The sequence below is a fragment of the Urocitellus parryii genome, chromosome 9 (genome assembly GCF_045843805.1).
Source record: "Urocitellus parryii isolate mUroPar1 chromosome 9, mUroPar1.hap1, whole genome shotgun sequence".
NCBI lineage: Eukaryota > Metazoa > Chordata > Mammalia > Rodentia > Sciuridae > Urocitellus > Urocitellus parryii.
The window spans coordinates 65,878,029-65,900,483 of record NC_135539.1 but is presented as its reverse complement, the minus strand read 5'-3'; the positions used below and the strand labels follow the sequence as shown (position 1 = coordinate 65,900,483).

General features: G+C 42.3%; 1 protein-coding gene across 14 annotated transcripts in view; it reads right to left on the bottom strand.

Moving 5' to 3' along the window:
* The window catches only part of Kiaa1217 (KIAA1217 ortholog), a 381,206-nt gene that overhangs the window by 38,159 nt on the left and 320,592 nt on the right, over window positions 1-22,455 (bottom strand). For 8 of the 14 annotated variants that reach the window (XM_077802776.1, XM_077802778.1, XM_077802771.1 and 5 more), the window contains 3 exons: window positions 9,431-9,535; window positions 8,863-8,912; window positions 2,974-3,140 (listed from right to left, as the gene is read on the bottom strand). In XM_077802776.1, the coding sequence (XP_077658902.1) occupies window positions 2,974-3,140; window positions 8,863-8,912; window positions 9,431-9,535 (322 nt within the window). The remainder of the gene's footprint in view (window positions 1-2,973; window positions 3,141-8,862; window positions 8,913-9,430; window positions 9,536-22,455) is intronic. The other 6 variants (XM_026401195.2, XM_026401196.2, XM_077802773.1 and 3 more) reach the window with 1 other exon arrangement.

Below are 22,455 nucleotides of genomic sequence, written 5' to 3'. Positions count from 1 at the left end.
TGAAACTGCAGAGCAGAGAATTATATGAAGTGATTTTCAGAAGTTCTCTTGATCTGCTTAGGCTCCTTTTACCTTCTTTAACTTTCCTTCTGCCCTGCTAAAATCTACACACCCTCCTGGGTCTGCATCCCATTTCTATTCCTGAGAAGAATCCATCAGTGTTGAAAGTGAGATGCTCAATACGATATGCTTGCAGTCTAGGATTTTCCAATGATTTAATTATCTAATTACTGGAGCTGACTGCCAAGCACAAAGATTTCATTCAGTTTCAGTATTTTTATAACACAGTTCAAAGAACATTTGAATTTCTAATTCAATTTTTGTTCTTTTGAGACTCTTCTAGAGAGTTTCGCATATCTCTAATGATAGCTCCATTATTGGCCTTATAATCACTTTGGGGTTGCACTTCATTTTTGTTGTATAATAATACATATGCTGAAGGAGAATGGGTGCTGCCATAGCTTAATTATTCTGAGTTGTTTTTGTCTTAAACAGACTCCCCTGACTGAAAAGATAGAAATCTGAGGGGGAGGGAAGTCACACTGGAAGAATACCAAGTCACAGGTAGAAACAATAGCAGCTGGGTTAAGAAATAAGGTGTTTATCTTCCCCAACATGTCTGCACTTGAGAACTATAGACATTTCTAAGCTCAAAAGCACATTTGTACATTGTTCTTTATTTTCGGAGAGCCAGAGGACCTGAGCAGTTCTGAAGCAATAGCGGAACTTGGGTGTTAAAATGGCCTAGACCTTGATCAAAAAACCTTCAAGTTCAAGGCTGCAAAGAGTGGCAAGTTGCAGGAGACCTCTGCTAGCCAGCTGGAGTACCAAATGACACCATTCACCAAAGTGCAATGCTACAGATAGGAACACCATAGATGTGCTAACAGATTCACCTTAACACCCATGAAATATATAGGGCAAGTAAGAAATTGATGCTAAATTAATTCTACTTCTCATCTTCAAACCAACAATTTCTCTTCTCTCGTCCTCAAACCAGCAACTTCTCTATATAAATGATAGATCCACTCATTTTTCTTATGGTGGGGAAAGCACAACAAGGAGAGCATAATTTCCAAATGGCCAGCAGGTGGCGCCAAAAGACAGGAGCAGGGTGAGGAGGAACTTCACTTGCAGAAACCCTGACCATCTCTGGCTTGCAGATGTGTCCTCTGGCCATCAGAGCACTAAACAATTGGGTTTAATTACTTTCCAACATTTAAAGATAGATATATTTCCTGTAAAACCTGTATTTCCAGATTCTCTTGCATCAGGCTACGGGTTGGCTAGGACAGAGTGGTGAAGGTTCTCTAAGGGGACAACTTTGCCCTTGTCCCTCCTCACTTCCCCTGTTACATTACTGCCTGGACACTGAAGACATCTGTGTCATCACCCCAACATACAACCCAAGCCCAGCCTGGATACTTCATTTCATTGCAAAGTCTTTAAAAATTGTGAAGCAAGGAGAAGCCCATGCAAGGGATGGGCCACTTCACCGACGACATGATTCAGAAGTGATGTAAGTAAATTTGCACCAAATATCCAAGGTGTGGGGATCTGAGCACTGACCAGTGTGTCTCTTCTATTAACTCCTGTGACCTAAGCTAGGGCCTTGGGGCAGATCCCTCAAATCGGCTGCTCTTTTTGTCCTCTGGTATGCGGAGGGCAAGGGGAAATAATTTTCTTAGCCATAATAAGGTGGTGAGAAAAATGTAGGGTTTATGTCATTAGTGTGTGGAAGGGACAGAAGAGCTGTGACTCAAAGACCTTTCCTTACTGCACCTTGGGGACTAAGGGGGTTGCCTTCTTCTGGCTACTGAGGACGCTACAGTGGTGGCTCCTGTGTGCTCTCCTGTTAGCAACGTTTGGCTCATGAACTTTGGTTTTATTCTTGAGGGGGTTATACTGGGGATTGAACTTAGGGACATTTGACCACTGAGCCACATCCTCAGCCCTGTTTTGTATTTTATTTAGAGGCAGGGTCTCAATGAGATACTAGGGCCTCGCCATTGCTGAGGCTGGCTTGGAACTCACGATCCTCCTGTCTCAGCTTCCTGAGCCACTGGGATTATAGACATGCACCACCACAACCAGCCCAAGAGCTTCTTCAAGGAAGCCAGGGAATATCTTGAATAAAGTCTGAGCCAGAACTATATTCTCGGTGCTCCACCTACCACAACAGGCAGGGAGGTGTGAGGCTGATCCATGAAGCAATCCTGTGACCTCATAAAGAGACATGCAAGCCAGCTCCCTAGTCCTTATACCAAGTGATAGAAGTTTTATGCAGTGTAAGATTTACGGGATTTGTTGACCAAGATTTGTGACATGAGAGTTATTTTCTCTCCCCTTTGATTCCCCTATAGTACATATATTCCTCAACAATGGAAAAGGATAAAAAAAAACTTGGAACATACTATGCAAATAAAATGCAGATGTTTTTCTCAACAAATCATCCAGGATGGCTTTTTTCTTTATGAATTCATCTTCTATTCTAAATTCATAGTTCTAAATACATCATAGTTCCTTGCATATAAATAAATAAAAAAACAAAAACAAAACAAAAAAAGCTTGGCTGACTGTTGCACCTTGCGCCTGCTCCCTGGGGAGAAAGAAGGAGCCTACACTGAGCTGGCAGCCTTAACTGGCTGTTAGAATGCTCCACAGGGCTCCTGTCTATTGAGTCTTCTCCAACAGTAAATGTGAATAGTATTTTTTTCTTTTGTCATGTGTAAGAGCATGTACCACTTAAAGAAATCATTATAGATGGCCTGTAGTTGCAGCAGAAGGCTCTAGACCAGGATTAAGTTGTGCAGGGGAAACCCGGCCATTATGGTTCTAATGCTTCAGGTCTTCAATTAGCCCCTAGGAAAAAGATGGCAGAAAGAGCCCAGAGAGGATGCAGTGGGGTGGGCTAGGGGAGGAGGTGAGGGGAGACTTAGCCAGTGAGACAGAGGGTGCATTCATGAGGGATACCTGGAGTTGTCTCATCTGCTGGAGCTGGAGCTTGAGTTCAGCCACACTTCGCTTCATATCCAGCAGGCTCATGTGGATGGCCGAGGCGCCTGTAGGCAGGGGCTGGCTGGGCGGCACCATGGCCTCTTGGGCGCCCAGAGTCTTCCCTCCGGAAATGTGGGGAGTTCCTATGAGAAAAGAGCAGCAAAAGACCTTAGAATGTCATGGAGGGAAGTCCAGGCTCTGAGCCCCATCTCAATACAGAGTTCTAGTAACTTTAAGAGTGCCATTTGCTTCCTTATGAAGCATGGTTATAAGCCACACAATGTTATGGGATGTAGTCTGTAAATACCATGTTCTGGAAGTTTAGTGCTAGAGGATGGTAGACCACAGAGCAGAGTGCACAGCTCGATGCCACATTAAGGAAGTTAAATGTCCCCGCTGCTCTCTCCCTCCCTCTCTCCCCTTCTTTCTCCCTCCCACCCCTTCCTATCTTCTGTAAGCACACAGGTTTGCATGGAGGAAAGTTAAAAAACACACACATACATACATATATGCGTGTGTGTATATTTATGTATGTATATGTATATTTATATAAAACAAAGTATTAACAGTATCCCATTGGTGGTATTCCATATGAATTTTATATTCTTATTGTTAGTTCTTAGATTTTTAAATCTACAGAGTGCACATACAGAAAAAATAACTTTAAGATTCATGCGACTGTGTCCTGCATGGCAGTGTACCCTAAGGATGCACACCTCGTTTCTGGACAAGAGTTGGGTGATCACCAAGATAATAAGGGCTTGGTTCTCTCCTGAATCCCTGCAGGTTTCCCAAACCCCAAAGAAGTAGGACTTCTGCACACATCTCCTTTAGTAAGAAAATGAGGCGTGACTCCAAAATTCTTTAGGAATAGAATTTAAAAAATCAGCAGAAAGCAACTCTTCCAGGCAACTCTTCTGAGGTGTGGCTCTGTGGCAGCACATTTACCTAGCATGGGTGGGGCCCTGGTTTCCATCCCCAGAACCGAGGGGGCATAGGGCAGAGCTGGGGAACTCTTCCTAAGTTATTTTATAGTTGCCATAAACTTTTGTTTTTCGAGTTCAACTTAAATAATCCTCATATATTTCGTAAGACCATCAGGGAACGGCCCGATTTGGCCAAGTTTGTTTGTAAAAGGACTTAAAAAGAATCCAAGTAGTGAAGTTTAAGGAATGGGAACAAAAAGAAGGGACTGCCTCCTTTTTCAGGCAACTGTTTGGAACAGGCCTCCAGAGTGGATGAATCACTAACTTATACACATGCACATACATATGCACACACATGAACACATGCACACACAAACATCTGTTCAGTTCTTTCCGGAAGCTTTGTAATGGGCCAGGCTGGCCTTGCTGGACAGAACCCTCTTATACAAACCAGAGTGGTTGGTTACCTAGCAGAGGTCTGGCTTTCCATTCTGGCTTAGCAACCAATGGGCCCCTTCTTTCCCCAGCACACACCACCCTGCAAAGCCTCAATGGAGCTGATGCCGTGGGCTAAAAAGCTGGCCTGCTATGAGTCAGGGAGTGCTGGCCACTGTGCTCTGACTAGCTTGGCCTCTACAACACTAGTGGAGAGTGGACAGCACACAGGTTCATCATACTTAAGAGACAGCCCAAAGAGAGCAGGTCTCTTCCTTGCCTCTCTAAGGGCCACTTGGGGGAAATCAGGAGAGCAGATTAGAGGCATCTTAAAAGATTTACAAAGGAACCCCAGCACAACAGACAGCAAGCTTTTATGAGCCTACATAGTCACTCTTATGTCCCCTTCCTCTACCCCAAAATGAAAATTGCCCTCAAAATGAGCAATATGTGCCATCTCTGCAATTGTTCAAAAGCATGTTCTCCACTGTGAAGGGACGAAGTAAAAGAACATCCAATAACATTTCCAATGACAGCAGCATGTCAGAATTGGTGTTTTCCAAGGTCAATTATTCTATGGGGGGATCACAGTCAGGTGGAAGTCTTCCTCTTGGGAATCAGCCACATTACTTTTATCATCATCACTCCTATGTGGAGGCCTAAGCGCATGTGCATGCACATGCCAACAACCCTCCCCCCCACAAAATAATATTATGTGTTCAATGAATGGCACCATTGAAGTGTTTCTCCAACAAAAATAACACTGTGCTAACTAACTATTACCTCCTGTTTGGTAAGAGGAACCGTTCTGCTAATTCTTCAGCCAGGTGAGGGCTCACCTTCCTTCAACATTCCTCTCTCTCTCTCAACGTTCTGAGGGCACCACTGCACCTCACCAATCTTTAACTGTTAGAGAAAAGAGGTCGAGTCTCCATGCTATCTATCTGTGAGAGCTAAATGCCGAGAAGTGGCATTCACAGTCAAATGGTCTTTACGGAACCTATCCCCTCCTTTATTTTGAGGTGCTGAGGATTAAACCCTGGTCCTCACACATGCTATACAACAGCTGTTCCTCAGCTGCATCCCCAGTCCCACACTCATTTTTTGAGATACCTATGTCTTCTTTTAAAGCCTCTTAGCTCACCCCATTTGGTTTCTATTCCATCATTCATGGAAATGGCTGTTTGTAAGGTGATCAGTGTTTTCCTAGTTGTCAGTCCAATGGATGTGCTCCAGGGCTGACATGACTTCATTGCAATGTGACATTGAGCTTTGTCAGTCATTTTTCAACAGTTACTTTGAACATTTCCTCTCCCTTGCCCTCCTCTACTGGTCCTTCTTGGTCAATCTCTTTCCTAATTCCTTTCTCTGCCAACCCTTGAAATCCTGGCAGGTACTGTCCTGGGCCTGCTTGTCTTCTCACTGGATGTGCTTTCTAGAGAGATATTTCCACCTCCATCATCTGCCCAGTTATCTCATGTCCTTGTCACCAGCATACAAGTATCTTCAGCTTCATATACCAATTGCTTCAAGTCACTACTGGACTTTCCCACGAGTAGGTTAAATTGATTATTTCCACTCATCTTCTGTTTCTACAGACCTAATTGCAGCCAGGAGTACTATATCCACTCAATTATTTAAGTCAGAACCTGGGAATCATTCTCAGTATCCACTTTAGAGTCTGATCTTGAGCAAGTAACTGAATCTGGTGGATTCTGATTCCTTATCTGTAAAATGGGCGTAAGAGTTATTGTGTAGGCTAACGGAGTGACACGCTTAACTGCTAGTCTGGCACAGGGGAAGTCCTTGCACTGTTAGATGTATTATTCCTCTGAGCAGAGGGCAGAGAGGGACTCTGTCAGCTCTCCTCTCCTCACCTAGAATCTCAGAAGGTATAGAGGCCAGAGGTGGCAGGAGTACCTGGCTGAGATCTATAGGTAAATGCACCAAAGTCTCCATTCAGGATGGAAATGATCTGCTGGTTGGATACCATCAGCAGGTCCCCACTTAGATTAGACTCATGAGACCTGGGATTCTGCCCCCCACCCCAAGGCCCATACATGGGTATTCATATTCTGTCCCTCTCAGGCCTGGTTTAGTGAGAGTCAACATAGGGTAGTCCTCAGGATTGTATTCTTTTCTGAGTACTTAACCTGCTCTTGGGAATTTCTTTTTGTCAGTTATATCTTAATTTGAATCTTATAAAGTACACATTTGACATGAATTTATTGTAATAGAATGAACATGGATTGGGGTTTGGTAAGACAGGCTGTCATTCTTTTTAGCTGTGTGACTTTGAGTAATTTGAACTCTGAGCGTCACTCCTTTTACATAAAATATGGACAGAAACACTTCCTTATAGGTTTATGTGTGTTAAGTGATATAATGCACAGTATAACACGTCCTATGCCTTGGAAATGGGAGGTTCCTTCTGATCTCATATCTACAGTAAACTACATACTCCTAAGGTAACCAGGAAGTCTGGTTTTCCTCCCTTTTGGTCAGATGAGTTCCCTGACTTCTATATAATTTTGTTTGTCTACAGAACAGGGATAATACTTCCTAGGATTCTGGAAGCATTCATGTATTTTGTGCACTGTATAGAGCTGCTATGGCAACTACACCCCTGTGGACAGGAGCTTGCTACATGAGAATGAGAAAGACCAAACTCAGCAGAGACGTGGAGAGCAAGAGCGCACCTCCATTGCCAATGGCACTAAATCGGTTCAGCCTTTAGAAAGAGAAAGCCAGCAGCATGTCGCCAGGGCTACTAAACTGCTTGTCCCTTTGGACGTATTGATTCCAATTTTGGGAAAATATCCAAGGATATTAAGACTTTCTCCTTCCCCCATGCTCAAAAGAGACATTTACAAAATTTTTCAAATCAAAACAACAACAACAATAAAACAGCTTGTATATCTTTTAAGGGACTAGGGTATCTTTAACATAAAACAATGGGATAAAATGACAGGTATGTGAACTAGGTTGAAAGGTGTCACGTGTGTGGATAATGTGTTCAGTTTCCTTATTGGAAACACAGAAATACAATTGCTCCTCATCCTGGAGGCTGTAGTCAGGAGTTAATGGGTTGATGCATGAAAAAAAAAAAAAAAGCCAGAATAGTGCATGACACATAGAAAGTACTTACTAAATGTTTCCTGTTATTATTCCACAAAAGGGGGAAGGAATAGAAGGAGAATACAAACCAGCATGTGCATATTGATCAGAACAATGGTATCAGACACTAATCATTTCTAATAAGGATCCCAAAGGGAGGGAAGGTTTTAGTATTGGGTAGTTTCCTCCCTCCACCCCCCGGTTCATAATAAATAAGAAACTAAATGAACGAATAACTATCTCCAAGAGAAACTGGCAATTGCTCTGAAAACAAGTTTTAGCAATTTCCATGAAATAATTCTCTGGCTTTGGCCAAGGCCACTGATTGATTTCTAAGCAAAATGCTGGAAAAGCAGCCCTGCTCACTTTAGAGCTCAACTGTGCTCAGCCAGCGTGAACCAGGGCCAGCAGGGGATTAAACTTAAGTCCCAAATTCTGTCCACTCTACTCTACTGCACAAAACTAGTAGATGTGGTTTCCCCAAATAAGGGGTTTGACCCAACTTGACATATGTTTCTGGGTAATTTAGCATCTGAACACGTTTCTGCTAATGATTTCCATTCTAACTTGAAGGAGGTGTGTGGGGGGAGGCTATATCTTCTTGACAGAGCCCTGCCTGAGGAATGCAGGGGGAGGCTGTCATTGCATATATCTGGACACTAGGAAACTCCTCTAGTGAGGGCAATGGTCCTCTTCTTGGAGAAGGCTGGCATTTAAAAAGCAGAGCCTGGTCCAGATGCACCTTCTTCTCTCACCTGGTCCACTGGCTGCTTCCTACTGGTTCTCGCCCTTCTCACCTATTCTCACGCTGCAGCTGGGCTGATGTGTTTCCCCGGTGTCCAATCTTCCAGTGGCTTCACTTTCCAGTTAGGATAACATCTTGAGTTCCCTCCATCTGGATGGTTCCTGCCTGTGTTCACCTCCCTCAATCCTGGCCATCCTTTGTACTTCACTTTGTCACTTTCTCAAGGGGATGCTCTTGGTAAGGGCTAGCCCTGTGGGTTAAACATTTATCTTGTCCTTCTTGAAACTCAACACACATAAAATTACTTGTCCTATTCTCAGTTTTCCCACAGGAGTCCAGGCAGCCCTGTGTCTGATGCCCACCATCCTTATCTAGTGCTAGGCACACTAGTGTGTCTTGGGTGTGTGGTCATATAAATGAATTAATGTAGCAGCAAGTGAATGAATGAATGAATGAATAAAGATGACAACTTTTCATCCCCTGAATCAATGACTAACTCTGCTTTTTCAGCACTAGCCGGAAGCTGTAGTGTAGGGAGTTATCCCAAAAGCCTTCCAAAGCACAAAAACTGGGTGACTTTGGGAAAGGTTAACTAGCTCTGAAGCCAGCAGGCTCCTAGACCTCCCAAGAACATTTACTTACCTGCACTTTCTGTGTGGTTCCTGTTGGCTGTCGTTTTCATCATTTTCTCGCTGAATGAAAGAAATAGAGAGTCAGCTACGTACTTTCCAAAATGCCCTTATTTTTTTGGTACCTTCCAATCACGATTCTAAGCAATTAGCAGTGATGAGATTAAGCAATGAGGGTATTTTGTCATCAGCATCATGACTGGCTTGGATGGAAAAGGCTTCCCGGGTGTGCATCTGATACTGTGAAATGTAGCCAGGCACACTCATGACTTTCAGATGGTGGCAGACGTGGACACGCGTGGATGGTGGTTGCGGGCACTGCGCAAGGAGTGGTCCATGAAGCCACATGCACTGGGAAGCCCATTTACCCTTCTTGGGCCAAAGTTAACCTTCGTCCAAGAATTATCAGAACAAAAACAACAAAACAAAACAAATATAAAAATCATGATTTCATAGAGACGAGAATATTTTAGCCTTGAAATGATTATGAGGAAAGGAATTTGAATGAATGAATGATTTTAATGATTAAAGAGAAACAGACTGAATTTAACTCTTTAATTGGATAGCTGGTTTCTTTTTACCTAGATGCATCTTTGCTACTACTTGTAATGGGCCCTTTAAAAAGCGCAGACTGAACAAGGCCAGTTAAACTGGCAATCTGCTTCTCCATGGCTTGCATCCTCTCTCTGTAAAACAAGAGAATTGTTTGTTAAAGCTCTTATTGACTTTCAGACTGGTTTTTCTAGGTGAATGATCCACCAGAGGTACCACCTAGAAGGTACCACCTAGAAGCCACCAAAGTTCACCCCAACCTGGCTCAGAAACCGGAAGCGCCTGCAAGTCCTTGGCTGAGATCGATTGGATGATCAGAGTTGTAAGACAGTGACCTCAATTAAAAAGACACTGTGCAGACCAGCAGAGGCCTCCCAGAAAACTGGAAGGAAGGGAGGAATCTCCCTCAAATTCTTTTGTTGGCACAGGATGTGTTTTTGAGTCTTTCTGCCCTGCTTCATTATTTGACCTTACACAAAACGGCTCCTCTCTGGACCAGGGAGACCCTAGGTCAGGTACTGCACAGTCACACACAGTTGTAATCTGTTCTTCTCTGCTGGGAGACTGCAGGATGGTTTTGGTGTGAATGATGGAGATGTTTGGCTGTGTGTGTATTTACACTTCTTTTATAGCCCAAGGGCAACACAAGCAAATGTCTCTTATTAAGACCATGGAAAATATGATTGAAATCAGTGTATGTTTGGGAATAGATGATGCTCAATCCAATGTTGTAGAAATTTTAGCCTAGAGGCTTTTATAGGATCAGGCAGGAAAATGAACATCCCTAACAACTTGATAACTCAAGGCGTCGATAAAAAACTCCCTTTGTTATTGACTCAGGGCAGATACCGTACCTCTCTGTCTTCAAGGTTCACAAGAGTCATGTCAGACATTTCAAACAGGTTCACATTTCCGGACCCCAGATGTTTCATAGAACTGTTACATTATTTTCGACACATTATAAAAACAACTGTCTATATGAGGAGAGCATCAAATGTCACCTCCTGTGAATTCACTTATGCATACCTCGTAGTTAAAACAGGAAGAGAGGGAGAATGGCTTAAATAGGATGGGTATCTCACCATCATTCCCCATGAGCAGGTGTCCTATGTGAGCTTGGGATAAGTGGCCACTGTGGGTCTCAGTTCATGGTCCTCTAATATGAACCTCAGTGATTCCTATGTTACAAACAGCATAGGCACACATGAAGACTCTCAAATAAGTCCAGTGACTTTATCTGGTACTCAATGGTACAAGTCATAGTGATCTATTCTTCCATGAAGTTGAGCTCATTGAGAGATGATATATGCATGTCCTGAATTTTATGGCAATTGAACATTTTCAAGCACAGGAGAAATGAGTTGGGCCTTGGAATGTGACCTATCATGCCAGGTGAAATTTCAGTTTTGCAATTCCAAGCCTCTGACTTCAGAAGTCCATATATTTTCTTTAGTTTAAAATGGTTGGTTTGTCACAACACTGAATTTTTCGGACATGAGCTAGACAGTAAGGATAGTTAATGGCTGTAGACCCCAAAAAGAAAAAAAAATAATTAAGTATTGATAGTATTATTTCTTGGTTCTAATGGAGCAGAAAGAAATCTCCAATGGTGAACATGGACACACATCTCTATGGAGTGCTTCAGCAAACGTCTCCAGGTGCACCGGCGGGTGCTGTAGAGCATTTTCAGATTCACCTCTTTCCCATAAAGTAGTTAATGTGTCAAAAGAGAAAGATTAGTAAGAAATCCAAATAAGGAAAGCAGTTTTAGTAAAAACCCAATGGAAATCCCAGGTTTATCAAACCAAATCACACAGTGACATCTCAGAAACATTGGGGTGACGGTGATGGTGCTCGAGATACAGACCCACAAACTCTTGGGAAATTAATGACTTTCTTGGGGAAGTGCTCAGTACCAGGTGAATGTCTTCCATTGCCATTAATTGTCCCACAGGGACTGGCTCTGTCCCCGGCAGTGCTTGAAGCCAAATTTATGACCCTAAGACAGGGGCTCCCTTCAGAATTACAGGTTTAGTCATCTTATTTAATCTCAGGCAAATGCAAAAAAACATATCTTTTCTGTTTTTTAAGTGGCATGGCATTTTTAGATTCTAGATGGCTGTGGTTAAGAAGTGGCTTAAGGGTTCTGTACAACTGGGGTGTGAGATAGTGAGGCACGGTGACAGCCCAAGTATGCAAAGAAGACAGCAATATTAAGAAATGCAAAAAAAAAAAAAAGCAAATCTACAGCTGTATAGGATAAAGAAGAATCTGCTAAGAGGGAAGTGGTAGAAGGGAATGCTGGGATTCCAACGCTGTTCCTGGGCACAATGCTGATTAGGGTTAAACCAGTGTTCTTGAAAGTAGTCTGCACTGACCGATTACATCACTGGAGCTCTGAGGGGTTCCTTCTGGTCCCTCTCTGATCAACGGCTTTCATTACCTTACCCAAGAAAGAAGAGTAGGAAAAAAAGAAAAATAATGAAACAGCGAACAACAACAACAACAACAAAATGCCCCCAAACATAGCACCAGAATGATTCTGGATAAAGAACATTGATCTTTAACTGGTTTATCATGATGGTTAGAAATCTAGAAGGTCACAGCACAGCCCAAGTCATCTCCACCCAAGAGTCTGCAGGAGGAACAGGTGTTTTCCCCAGCTCTGTGGGTACCTGGATTCTCCCCTGGGCTTTCCCCAGATAAAGGTTTTAGGATGTGGAAAGAGACAATTCCCCAATCACATCTCATTCCCTTATCTTTCAGGACATAGTTGTAGGACTTCCTGAGATGAGCTGTTCAGGAACCAAAGCCCTGTGTCCAGTGGGCATCCAGGTGCTCTGGGCTCCTTCTAGTATTGGGAGTTAGTGCATGAACCCTCCCTTGGTGGCCTCTTCCAGGCAGCGTCCCCTGCAGGGCTACCAGGAAGGACATAATAATGTAACAGAGACATGGAGTCAGATGACTGACATCCTCCTCAGAGGGTTCAGATGCTTGGGCCAGGCAGCAGATGGGGAGCGCATCTCTCCCTTTGCCCAGAAAACAGCAGGGTCTGAGGACAGCGCGGCTGGCAACGCACGGCAGCGTCTGTCTCAGCCAAAACCACCCTACGAAAATACAATTCTTTTGACACATGGTAATGAGAAAAGTTTCCCCCTCTTAGTTAATCATCAAAGAGTTTCTGGTTTCAGGATTCATTTGAGGGAGATTATCTGATTTATAAATTCATAAATAAGATTGTCTTTCCATTTCATGGTTGGTAATCTGGAAACAATTTTATGGTTTAACTAAATTACAGCAACTGGAAACTTACGCAGCCTTCTCCCATGATGAAATGCTATGAAGTATGTTTTAATGTAAAAGGGGAAAAATAGAAGGGAAATGCGCTGGAAGAAGAGAAATTAAGCACAACCCTGTCATTTTATTGCCGTGGCAATTTCGCATGATAATCATCAGAATATTAAAGATGCTTAGGCTAATTCTTGCCAACATCACTGGCTTTAAGGTATTACAGAACCGGTGTAATTACTGTTGAAAAGATGGTTTCAAAAATGATTTCATAAACCATTTTACATCACTCCATAAACCATATTTATGTGATTAGTAGGTATGGTTAACTGGTTATTTCGTGTCATAAGTCAGCTTGGCTGAATGAATCTTCTGAAGGTCCAAACATAATAAGAATAAAAAATTTCAAGTCAAATTCAGGGAAAGTGCTGGTGCTGCCTTCACTAGCTACTGCTTTTTTTTTTTTTTTTTTTCTTTTTTCTTTTGGTGCTACGGATGGAACCCAGGGCCTTGGAAATGCTAAGCAAGTGCTCTACTACTGAGCTACATCCCTAGCCCTTTTTAATTCTTACTTTGAGACAGGATCTCACTAAGTTGCCCAGGCTGGTTTTGAACTTGGGATCCTTCTGCCTCAGCCTCCCAAGTGGCTGGGATTACAGGTGTGTGCCACTGAACCCGGATTCAGCTACTGCTTTAGCCAGGTTTCCTATAAGCCTGTCTGACATCTGACCCACACTGCTTGGGGTCAGGGGTGGCTCTCGGTCTTCAGAGTGCAGGGTAAGAATTGGGTAAATATTTTTGGCCAGCAAGGCCATTTATAGAACTTTAGATTCAAAATTTCACCTTCACCAGTTTTTGAGTAGGGCTGTGTCTTTGTACTGACCGAGGCCTCATTAAGCCTGAATTGGGTACTTATCCTTGTATAACTAAGCAAATTAATGGCTATTAAGAAATAGGTCAATGTTGTAACAAGTATGAGGCTGGCAATTCTCCTACAGCGAATCCCACAGGATATGATTTTAAATATCCAAAGGAGATACAGGGGAGTTGGCTGGGCCCAGCCAGCCGAGTTGATGAGATTAGCTCCCAGTCAGAAGCACTAGCCTTCCTAACCAGTTACTTATTTTGAAAACCAGTGGCACAGGAGAGTCAAGAAGAACTCCAGTAACCAAGAATGGCCTTCTAAGAGTATTTCCTAGAAGGTCTGCCAATTCACTTCTAATTCTAATATTTTGTGAATTTTTCTTCTTTATGCTTATGATCGTTCATCTCTCCAGAAAGTGATGAATGGTCATTGGGACTGCCAGCAGGTATTGTCCAACACCTGGTACGTGCTGGGTGCTGTGCTTCTGCCATAAACAGTGTAGAACAAAGCACCATCAATCCCCGGCAGCACACTCTTCTCACGATATCAATTTTTGAGAAATCTAATTCCACTTTTGTCCTGGCAGTGCAAAAGGCATTCTCTAGAACTGAAGAGTGGACAGGCTTAAAGCTGGACTATGCCCTAACTTGTTCAAGCTCTGCTTCTGTGGTACGAGGGGAAAAAAAACCCAGAGTAAAGGCATTGTTTTCAGATGAGACCAACAAAACACTGGAATCCAGATGATCTGAATTGATGGGAAATCCTCACAAATATAGGACTGGGAGCAGCGAACTTTCTATTTCTGCCCAAAGTTAATCTACTGGTTTAAAAAAGAGAGAGAGAAAGAAAGAATAGGAAAAAATAAAAAAAAAAAGAAGCAAACCTATGTAACTAAAGATGTTGTTCTAAAACTTCCCAATAAAATTAACTAATCATTGAAACATCTGGATTTATTGAGGGGATGTTTGTGGTTGAACTCTGTCCCCTGCCCCCGCCTTCTGTTTATGGAGTGAGCAGGAGGACTGGGTATATTCTGTATTCCTTGTCGTGACTTCAGTCCACCTCTATGTGTCCCCTGCTTCTCCTTTTGGATTTACACATCTATAAGCTGGCTTCCAGCAACCAAGAAATTCATTTCCACATCTTTGGATGATTCCAACCCAGGAAGCTGTCCTCCTATCTGACACAGCAGGCCCCCCTCCTCAGTGTTGCTCCCCTCCCAATAGCAACACAGCCTGGTGACCGAGCCTTTGACACAAAGGCCTTTGAGGGACATTCCATATCTAAATTATAGCACCTGGCATGGGCCTCACACTCCCTCACCACCAGCCTCTCTTGTTTCTAGGCTTGCTCCCAGCATCCCTGATTCCAGACTCGACTGGCTTTGCCTTCTGACCATTTGGGAATGAAAATAGATTAAAAAAAAAATCCCTCTATCCCTTCTGTTTCTTCCTACCTCATTTCCTTTTGGTGAGGCTTTGAGGAGACAGAGTAGGGGGAATCCTCTTACTAGTCACCCCAGCTCACTATCTTTTGTAGCTTTAATATCTATACAGAAAATGCTTTTAGAGGTTTGGCATTTCGGATTTTTAAACTCTTCTTTACAGCCTTACTCTGACCTTGAATTCTAACTCAGGATGGTTTTACTGTCTATATCTGAAACTCCCAAATCTCTACTAAGTAAAGCAACATTTTGTTGTCTTCAGTTCCCTCATTTATACAAACTAGCCCTTTACCTGCATCTTAGCCCTACTTTCTCTCCATCAGCCATCAATGTTATTTTTTGGAGAGTCCCTGTTAATTTCTCTGGCTCCTTATTTAGTGTGTTAGTCAGGTTTATGATACTGATACAAAATACCTGAGATAAACAAATGAAAAAGAGGAAAGGTTTTTTTTTTGGCTCACAGTTTCAAGAGGTTTCAGTCCAGGGTCACTAGGCCCTGTTGCTTTGGGCCTGTGGTATCATGGTGGGAGCACATGATGCAGGAGGTCTGTTAATTTCATGGAAATAAAGAGAGAGACAGGAAGGGGCCAGGGTTCCAATATCCTGTTCAAGGGCATTCCCCCAATGACCTAACTTCCTTCCACTGGGTCCCTTCTATTTCTTCCCATACCATTTTCTTTGGTTATATTTCAAGGAAACAGAGAGGGACTTGTCTCACTGGGCAGACATGTTTTCCCAAGTCAGGAAAGAAACAATGACCAAATCACCTGAAATGCTCTGATAATGCATGACTTATGATGCATGAAGACATGCATATTTAAGAAACCTGTTTTTTAAAAAAAAACCAAAATGGGCAAAAATGGAGCCCCATTTACATAGCTCTGGAGAGGAAAAAAGCTAGAACTATTCTTCCTTCATAAATGCATGGAGACATTGAGATAATGAAGGCTCCCATGGGATGCATGTACTAGTAGTGGATAGTTTTGGACAGTTCACTTTCCTAGAGGCCTTGGGAAACGTTTGATTATCACCATCAGCTTCAGTTCACTTCAACAATCACTTTGGGTATGGGCACAGGTGCTTGGGATCTATGATGCCAGAATCTTTTGTCCTTGTTCTAGGCTTCAGATGGCACTGCTAGGTAGTCACGGGTGGCCACACTCTAACCAGGATTCTGTGGGCTTCCTATGTTCTCAACACTGTCAACAAAGTACTCCTGGATGATGGAGACAGAGCAGTCAACTGGGAAAGAGAAAATCCTCATAAGAGCTGACATGTGGCTGTGTCATGCAGCCACATCAATGTTTATAGCAGCTCGATTTACAATAGCCAAGCTATGGAACCAACCATGTGTCCTTCAACAGATGAATGGATAAAGAAAATATTACTCAGCCATAAAGAAAAATGAAGTTATGGCACTAGCCGGTAAATGAATGGAGCTGAAGAATATCATGCCAAGTGAAATAAGCCAGTTTCAAAAAACCAAAAAAAGGTCAAATGTTCTCTCTGACATATGGATGTGAACTCATAGCAAGGGAGGATGGGGAGGGGAAGAATTGAAATCCACTGGATTAGACAAAGGGGAATGAAGGGAAGGGAGAGGAAAAGGGAATAGGAAAGACAGTAGAATTAATTGGATATAACTTTCCTACCCTTGTATATTTGTACAAATGCAAAGTCCTGAGGTAGGAACATCTCTGACATATTCAAACCCAGGAAGCCGGTGTATGTGGGTGAAGTTTGTGACACAGAATATAGGAGGTTTGCTATAGTTTGGATCTTGAATTTCTCCCAAAGGCCCATGTATTAGAAGCTTGGTTCCCTGGCTTATGGCACTATTGGGAGGTAGTGGGACCTTTAAGAGGTGGGGACTAATGGAAGAAAGTTCGGTTACTGGGGGTGTTCCCTAGAAGGGGATATTAGGATATCCATTCTCTCTCTTTGCTTCCAGGCCACCATGAAGTAAAGAATCCTCCTGTACTACATTCCTGCCATGACATACTTTGCTGCCATAGACCCAAATCAACAGGGTCAAGTGTCCACAAACTGAAATCTCTGAAACTGAGTCAAAATAAACCTTTTCCATTATCAAGTTGCTTATCTCAGGTATTTTGTTACAGTAATGGAAAGCTGACTGATGTGAGGCTGAAGGTCTCAGCAAATAGAGAGCACAGGGTCTCAAAAGACTTTTTCTACCCCTTGTTTAAAGGATTAGGGATACACATTGCCTTTTGTCCACCACCCAGAGAAGATCATTTCTGAGATCCAATCTGACTTTGAATTCCAGAATTAAAAAATTTTCTTGTCGGAAAGAATTTGTTTGGGTGTCATACTTCTTCTCATTCTGGGTTTGTGATCTTGATAGAGCGGGGGTGGGGGGGTTGGGGAGGCGGGAACCAAGGGTGTGGCAGGCCAGGAAAATAGGGCAAAGCTCAGTCACACCTAGGCCTAGCACTCCCGATGTGCACAACTTCCGACACTCCAACAGGGTTCTTTCTAGCACAGCAAACATGCTCGGGGAAATCCTCTAGGTTAGCCTTTCATTTATTTCACAATTTACTTCTAATGGCTTCAAGTCAGGGACAAGGACACAATAGTCTCTCAGATCCAAATGAGATGACTTCATGGTTTTACATCAGTAAGGCTCTTATTTATAGAGAACTTTCTGATTCACAAAATGCTTTTGTACCTATGCTCATTTAAATTGCACAGAACCCTTGAGAAATACTAGTGGCCATGCCCAAGTTACAGTGAAGATCTGAGGCTCAGAGAGGCAGGGATTTCTTTGAGAAACACAGTGAATTAGTTTCAGACCCCCATAGCCAGTGCTCTCCGCCCTTGGTTCAGATTTGAGTCCTGTGGTGACGTGCAGTCTGAGGTGAGGCACTTCTCTTCCTGTTGGCTCTCTCATGGGTGACTACAGCCTCCACTCCCAGGGCATGCCTATACCCTGCTTCACGAAATCACTGATTTTGCATTTTTTTTTTCTCTCTTCCTGGAGGGCAATCTTTAATATTCATGCTCTGGAAATGACATCTCATTTTTTTTTTTTGAACAGGTACAAACTGGTAGGAATAGCTGTTCATTCATGTTATGGCTTATAATTTAACCTTCAAATGAGAGATGGTGTTAGAAGCCACGGAGAGATGTCTCTTGAGTGGTCCTCAGGGGGCTGTGAGAATAAGCCCCTTCCCCACACTCGCTTTTGATCTGTAAAATCTTAAGACTGGATGCCAAAGAAAAAAGATAGCGATGCTTAGAATAAAGAAGGAAGATATTTTGTATGTGTGGCCTCTGGTTTTTAAATTTTTATTTATTTTTGTTTTGTCTTAATTTCTTGTGCATGATGGTGGAGGTAGACAGGTACTATCTTCATGATGAAGAGAAAAGAATATTGAGACAGAATGATGGTGAAAGTAACTTACTGGAATAGCTCTGGTTGTTGCACCTTTGGGGTTTCTCTTCTGTTTGTCTGCTCTAGAGTCAGACATCAAGGTATTTGCTGATTTACAACTTGGCAAATACCTCAATATAAGAGTAGTGGGCAATATGGACTTTTTAAGACCCGCCATTTTTAAAAGTTAGAATTCATGCTTGGACTTGGCTGTATTTTTGAATCATATCATTCATTGCAAATAAAGTCTAGATTTCAAATAAGGTCAAATATAATCTCCCCAGCTAATCACTACAGAGGGTAACATGTGGCCTGGCATTAGGAGAGCCTGGAATTAGGCACCTGCTGTGCCAAAGGCTGCTCAGATGAGCCCCAACCCTGGGCTGGGTGGCAGCCATGTTGATTCTACACCAGGTTAATCTTGCCATCTTTTAAGGAGGCTAAATCGGCACCTTCACATTACTCTTCTCTTTGAAAAGGTTCTAGCTGGCAATGAAAGGGATGGTCTGAAGCACACAGGCAACTCTGGTTTTGTTTGTGGTTTCAGGCTCAAGACCTCATGAATGTTCAGAGATGGAGAGGTGCATTTTAATTTGATCTAATTAAGGAAGATGATGGCTTTTCCTTTTGAGAAATTGGTTTAAAGTGGCTCAGATCTTGTGGCAGTCATTCTCTGGTATGTTGGGCAGAATCTCCCAGGTGTAAGAGTGGTGCAGTCTTCATAAATCTGTCAATTCTCAAGTATGTTTGTCAGACATCGGTGGCCTGAACTCAGCAAAGGAATGTCTAGCAGATATTACTTAACCGTGATTAAGTTATATTAAAGTTATATTCCTGTGATGGAAGTAATAACTCTATTTATGGGTACTTACTTAATTTCTGAGACTGGCGAAAGCATATTGTAAAGTCATTTTTATAGGTTCGGTAATGGTAGAAATATAAATTTTGAAGAAAGGCCAGTCCGCCTTCGCAAATGATATCTTTTCATTCCATCATGTACGTGCCTTATATTCCAGACCATCTTAATATTCTCATGGAGGCTTCCAGACCAGAATAACTTTGGGAAAGTGCTCTTTTTTTTTTTTTCTGAATTCTTAGCAATTACCGTCTGTATCACTACTTTGGAATTAATTATGTACAAGCAGCCCCCAAATTATGGCAGTCTTGTCATTGAAAAGTTTACTTGTACTTTCATTGTTTAGAACTTGCAATAAGTGCTGGTTGGATTTCCAGCTGGCCACAGAAGCCTCTTTAACCTACAATGTATTATTAATTCTATTGTTGTTCTGCATCGTTTCCAAGGAAAACGTGTCCTAACTTCCCAGCTGGACTTTGCAATATTGGAAAAATATCTCCCCCCTGAAGCTCAAGCTTTTGGGAGATGTGTTGGACTTGGCATGTCCTCTCCTTCCTCCTGGCTTTGTTAGGAGACCCTGTCACTCTTGGGATGAGAAGAAGAGCATCCCAGGGTATCATCAACGCCCAAAGAAATGCCATGCATGAAATTCTACTGTTGTAGTTATTCCTCCAAAATGGGTATTCAGTAGGCATTCAGAACCCAGAAGCTTCCTGCCCTTAACTGTAGCATAACTTATACATGTGTATTAAACTTGTTTTATGATCGTCTTCACAGTTTATGAATAAGAACCACGTCTGAGTTTCTTGGTTTCCAGAAAAGCATCCAAGTCCACAGCTAAACCCATAAGAAGAGCTTAATAAACGTTTACTGATCCATAATCAGAGTTTCCTGAAATAGCAATTCAGGAAGGACCTGGGTCAGTCAGGTATTATCAGATACCCAAACAGGCAACCTAATAATTTCAGCCAAATCTGTTAGGGGTCTTTATCATCAGTCATATAGCTCAGAAGCAGTCTTAAAAGGATGACTCACAGCTGGCTTGTCTTTTTGTCCCTGGAATCCAAAGGGATGTACCACTCAAACTACTTTCCTGAAATGCACTTAAAAGTGCCTTTGATACTCTATTCTAATTCGAATCTTTAGGCACACTAATTCCATTCTCTGTTCAAATTAAATTTACTTTCTCATTACCCCTATGTGACCATTTTGTGCTTTTTGATATTATGTTTAAAAATAGGCCTCCCTATGGCTTTAGGCAGTCCTTTGTCCTAGCCATCCCTGTGTATTGATCTCCCGTTAGCATTTAGTAGAGTGCTCAAAGTAGGAACTCTTGGGTTCTTGGTATATTTCATGTACCCTCTGAAGTAGTTACTATTATCATCTCCATTTGCAAATGAGCACATGAACACAATTCCATAAGTGGTCAAAGACATTGGGAAAAAGTATTGAAACTGGGATTTGAACCCAGGCAGTTTGGCTTTGACATCTACTAGAAGTTACTGCTTCTCCATAAACGGTTGCTGAGAGATCGTTTTACTTTACCAAGAAGTAAGTTATGGCAGAATTGAATTAATAATTGGTGTGATTCATGTCTTATGAATGTCATAATTTGCATGGCTTGAGCATCGGCAGTCTTTCTCTACTTCATTATGTTTTTTGAAAATTCCCATTTTTTTTTTTTTTTTTGAGAGCCATGTTTCTTAACCAGGGGAATTTTACTCTGGTGGAAGGCATTTGACAATTTCTGGAGACATCTTTGACTGTCAAAGACTAGGGAAGGCTTGGGGCATATTTTGCTCCTGGTATCCAGGGGGTCAACCAAAGACCTCTGGGCCAAAGAGGCTGCTGCTCAGCACAGGTCACCCCCTCCCTAGCCCCTACAACTCATCAGGCCTGAACTGTCAACAGTACAGAGTCTAAATAGCCCTACTTTAGAGCGATTCCAAGTTTAACTACTTAAGAGATCTCTAATGTGGCTCACTTTTGACTAAACCAAGGAGAGGGGTTAAAAAAAAAAGCCATAATTCTTTTTGGGTCATTCAGACTGCTTTATAGCAGGATAAAGCATAGCTTAGAAAATCTTCAAAGGTCTGCCAATCACCACGGACATTTTTAAATGATAGAAACCCAAATTTAGACTTTCATCCAATCAACTGCTAAACCAAGGATCCATCCCACCTCTCAAAGCTACCATCACAACAACATTTAATCCTCATAAAATGAGAAAGTGATATAAAATGATTAAAAAAACACACACACCGCCAATTAGCAGGCAGGTTTCCTTTTCTACACACAGCTTTCCTTAGTCTTCCAAACCACCCAAAATAAGAGTTTCTGCTCGCTAAGTCTACACTGTTGCAAAAATCCTAACGAGTCTCATGTGGCTTTTCTTTCTTTAGACACAGGTGCCTAGGCAGGGCAAGGCTTTGCTCTTCAGTGAGCCTCTTTCCTAGTTTGTTGAATGTAGCTGCTCTAGGTAAAGAACAGTATAAAAGTCTGATCTTGGCTCAAGTTTACTGAGTCTGACAAATCATATTTCATTGGGAGGAATCTGCTACCCACTTGGAAAGGGAGTTATTAGTCACTTTGCAATGAGCACTCTTGACTTTTAAGAGTTATTTCAATAAAAATATTTTACACTATATGATCCCAACTACAAACAGAAAATAGCAAGACACAAATGTCCTTAAATTTTGCAATTCTTAAGAGCTGTTTTATATGCCCCGGGTAGAAAGCATGATGCTGTTTCATGAAGTGATTTCATAACCGGGGGAAGACAGCCTCACGCGCTGTCACATGATGTCTCTCTCTCAGCATCTCTCATGGTTTTTCAGACCCACTTTCCTCTTGAAGAACCAGGTGAAGGGTGTCACTTGGGTACAGCTACTTCAACACTCAAGGTTGTCTTATTTCTATAAGCTCAGACATGAGAACTGCTGTCCTGAAAGTCAAAAGTGACTGTGATCTATTACTTTACCCCAAAGTCCCTGGGCTCCTTGGAAGGAGAACCCCAACATCACATGTTATACCCTATACACTGCTTTTTCCAGATCTTCTAGATAGAATGGGTCATTAGCAGATGCTTCTTGAAGCACTTTTAAAAAGAAAAGATGCCAAATTCATTAGAACAAGGCACAGGACTAAATATAAGAGTCGAAATTATGCCATTTAGTCTTTAGCTCTTCATTTCCATGTCAACAGACC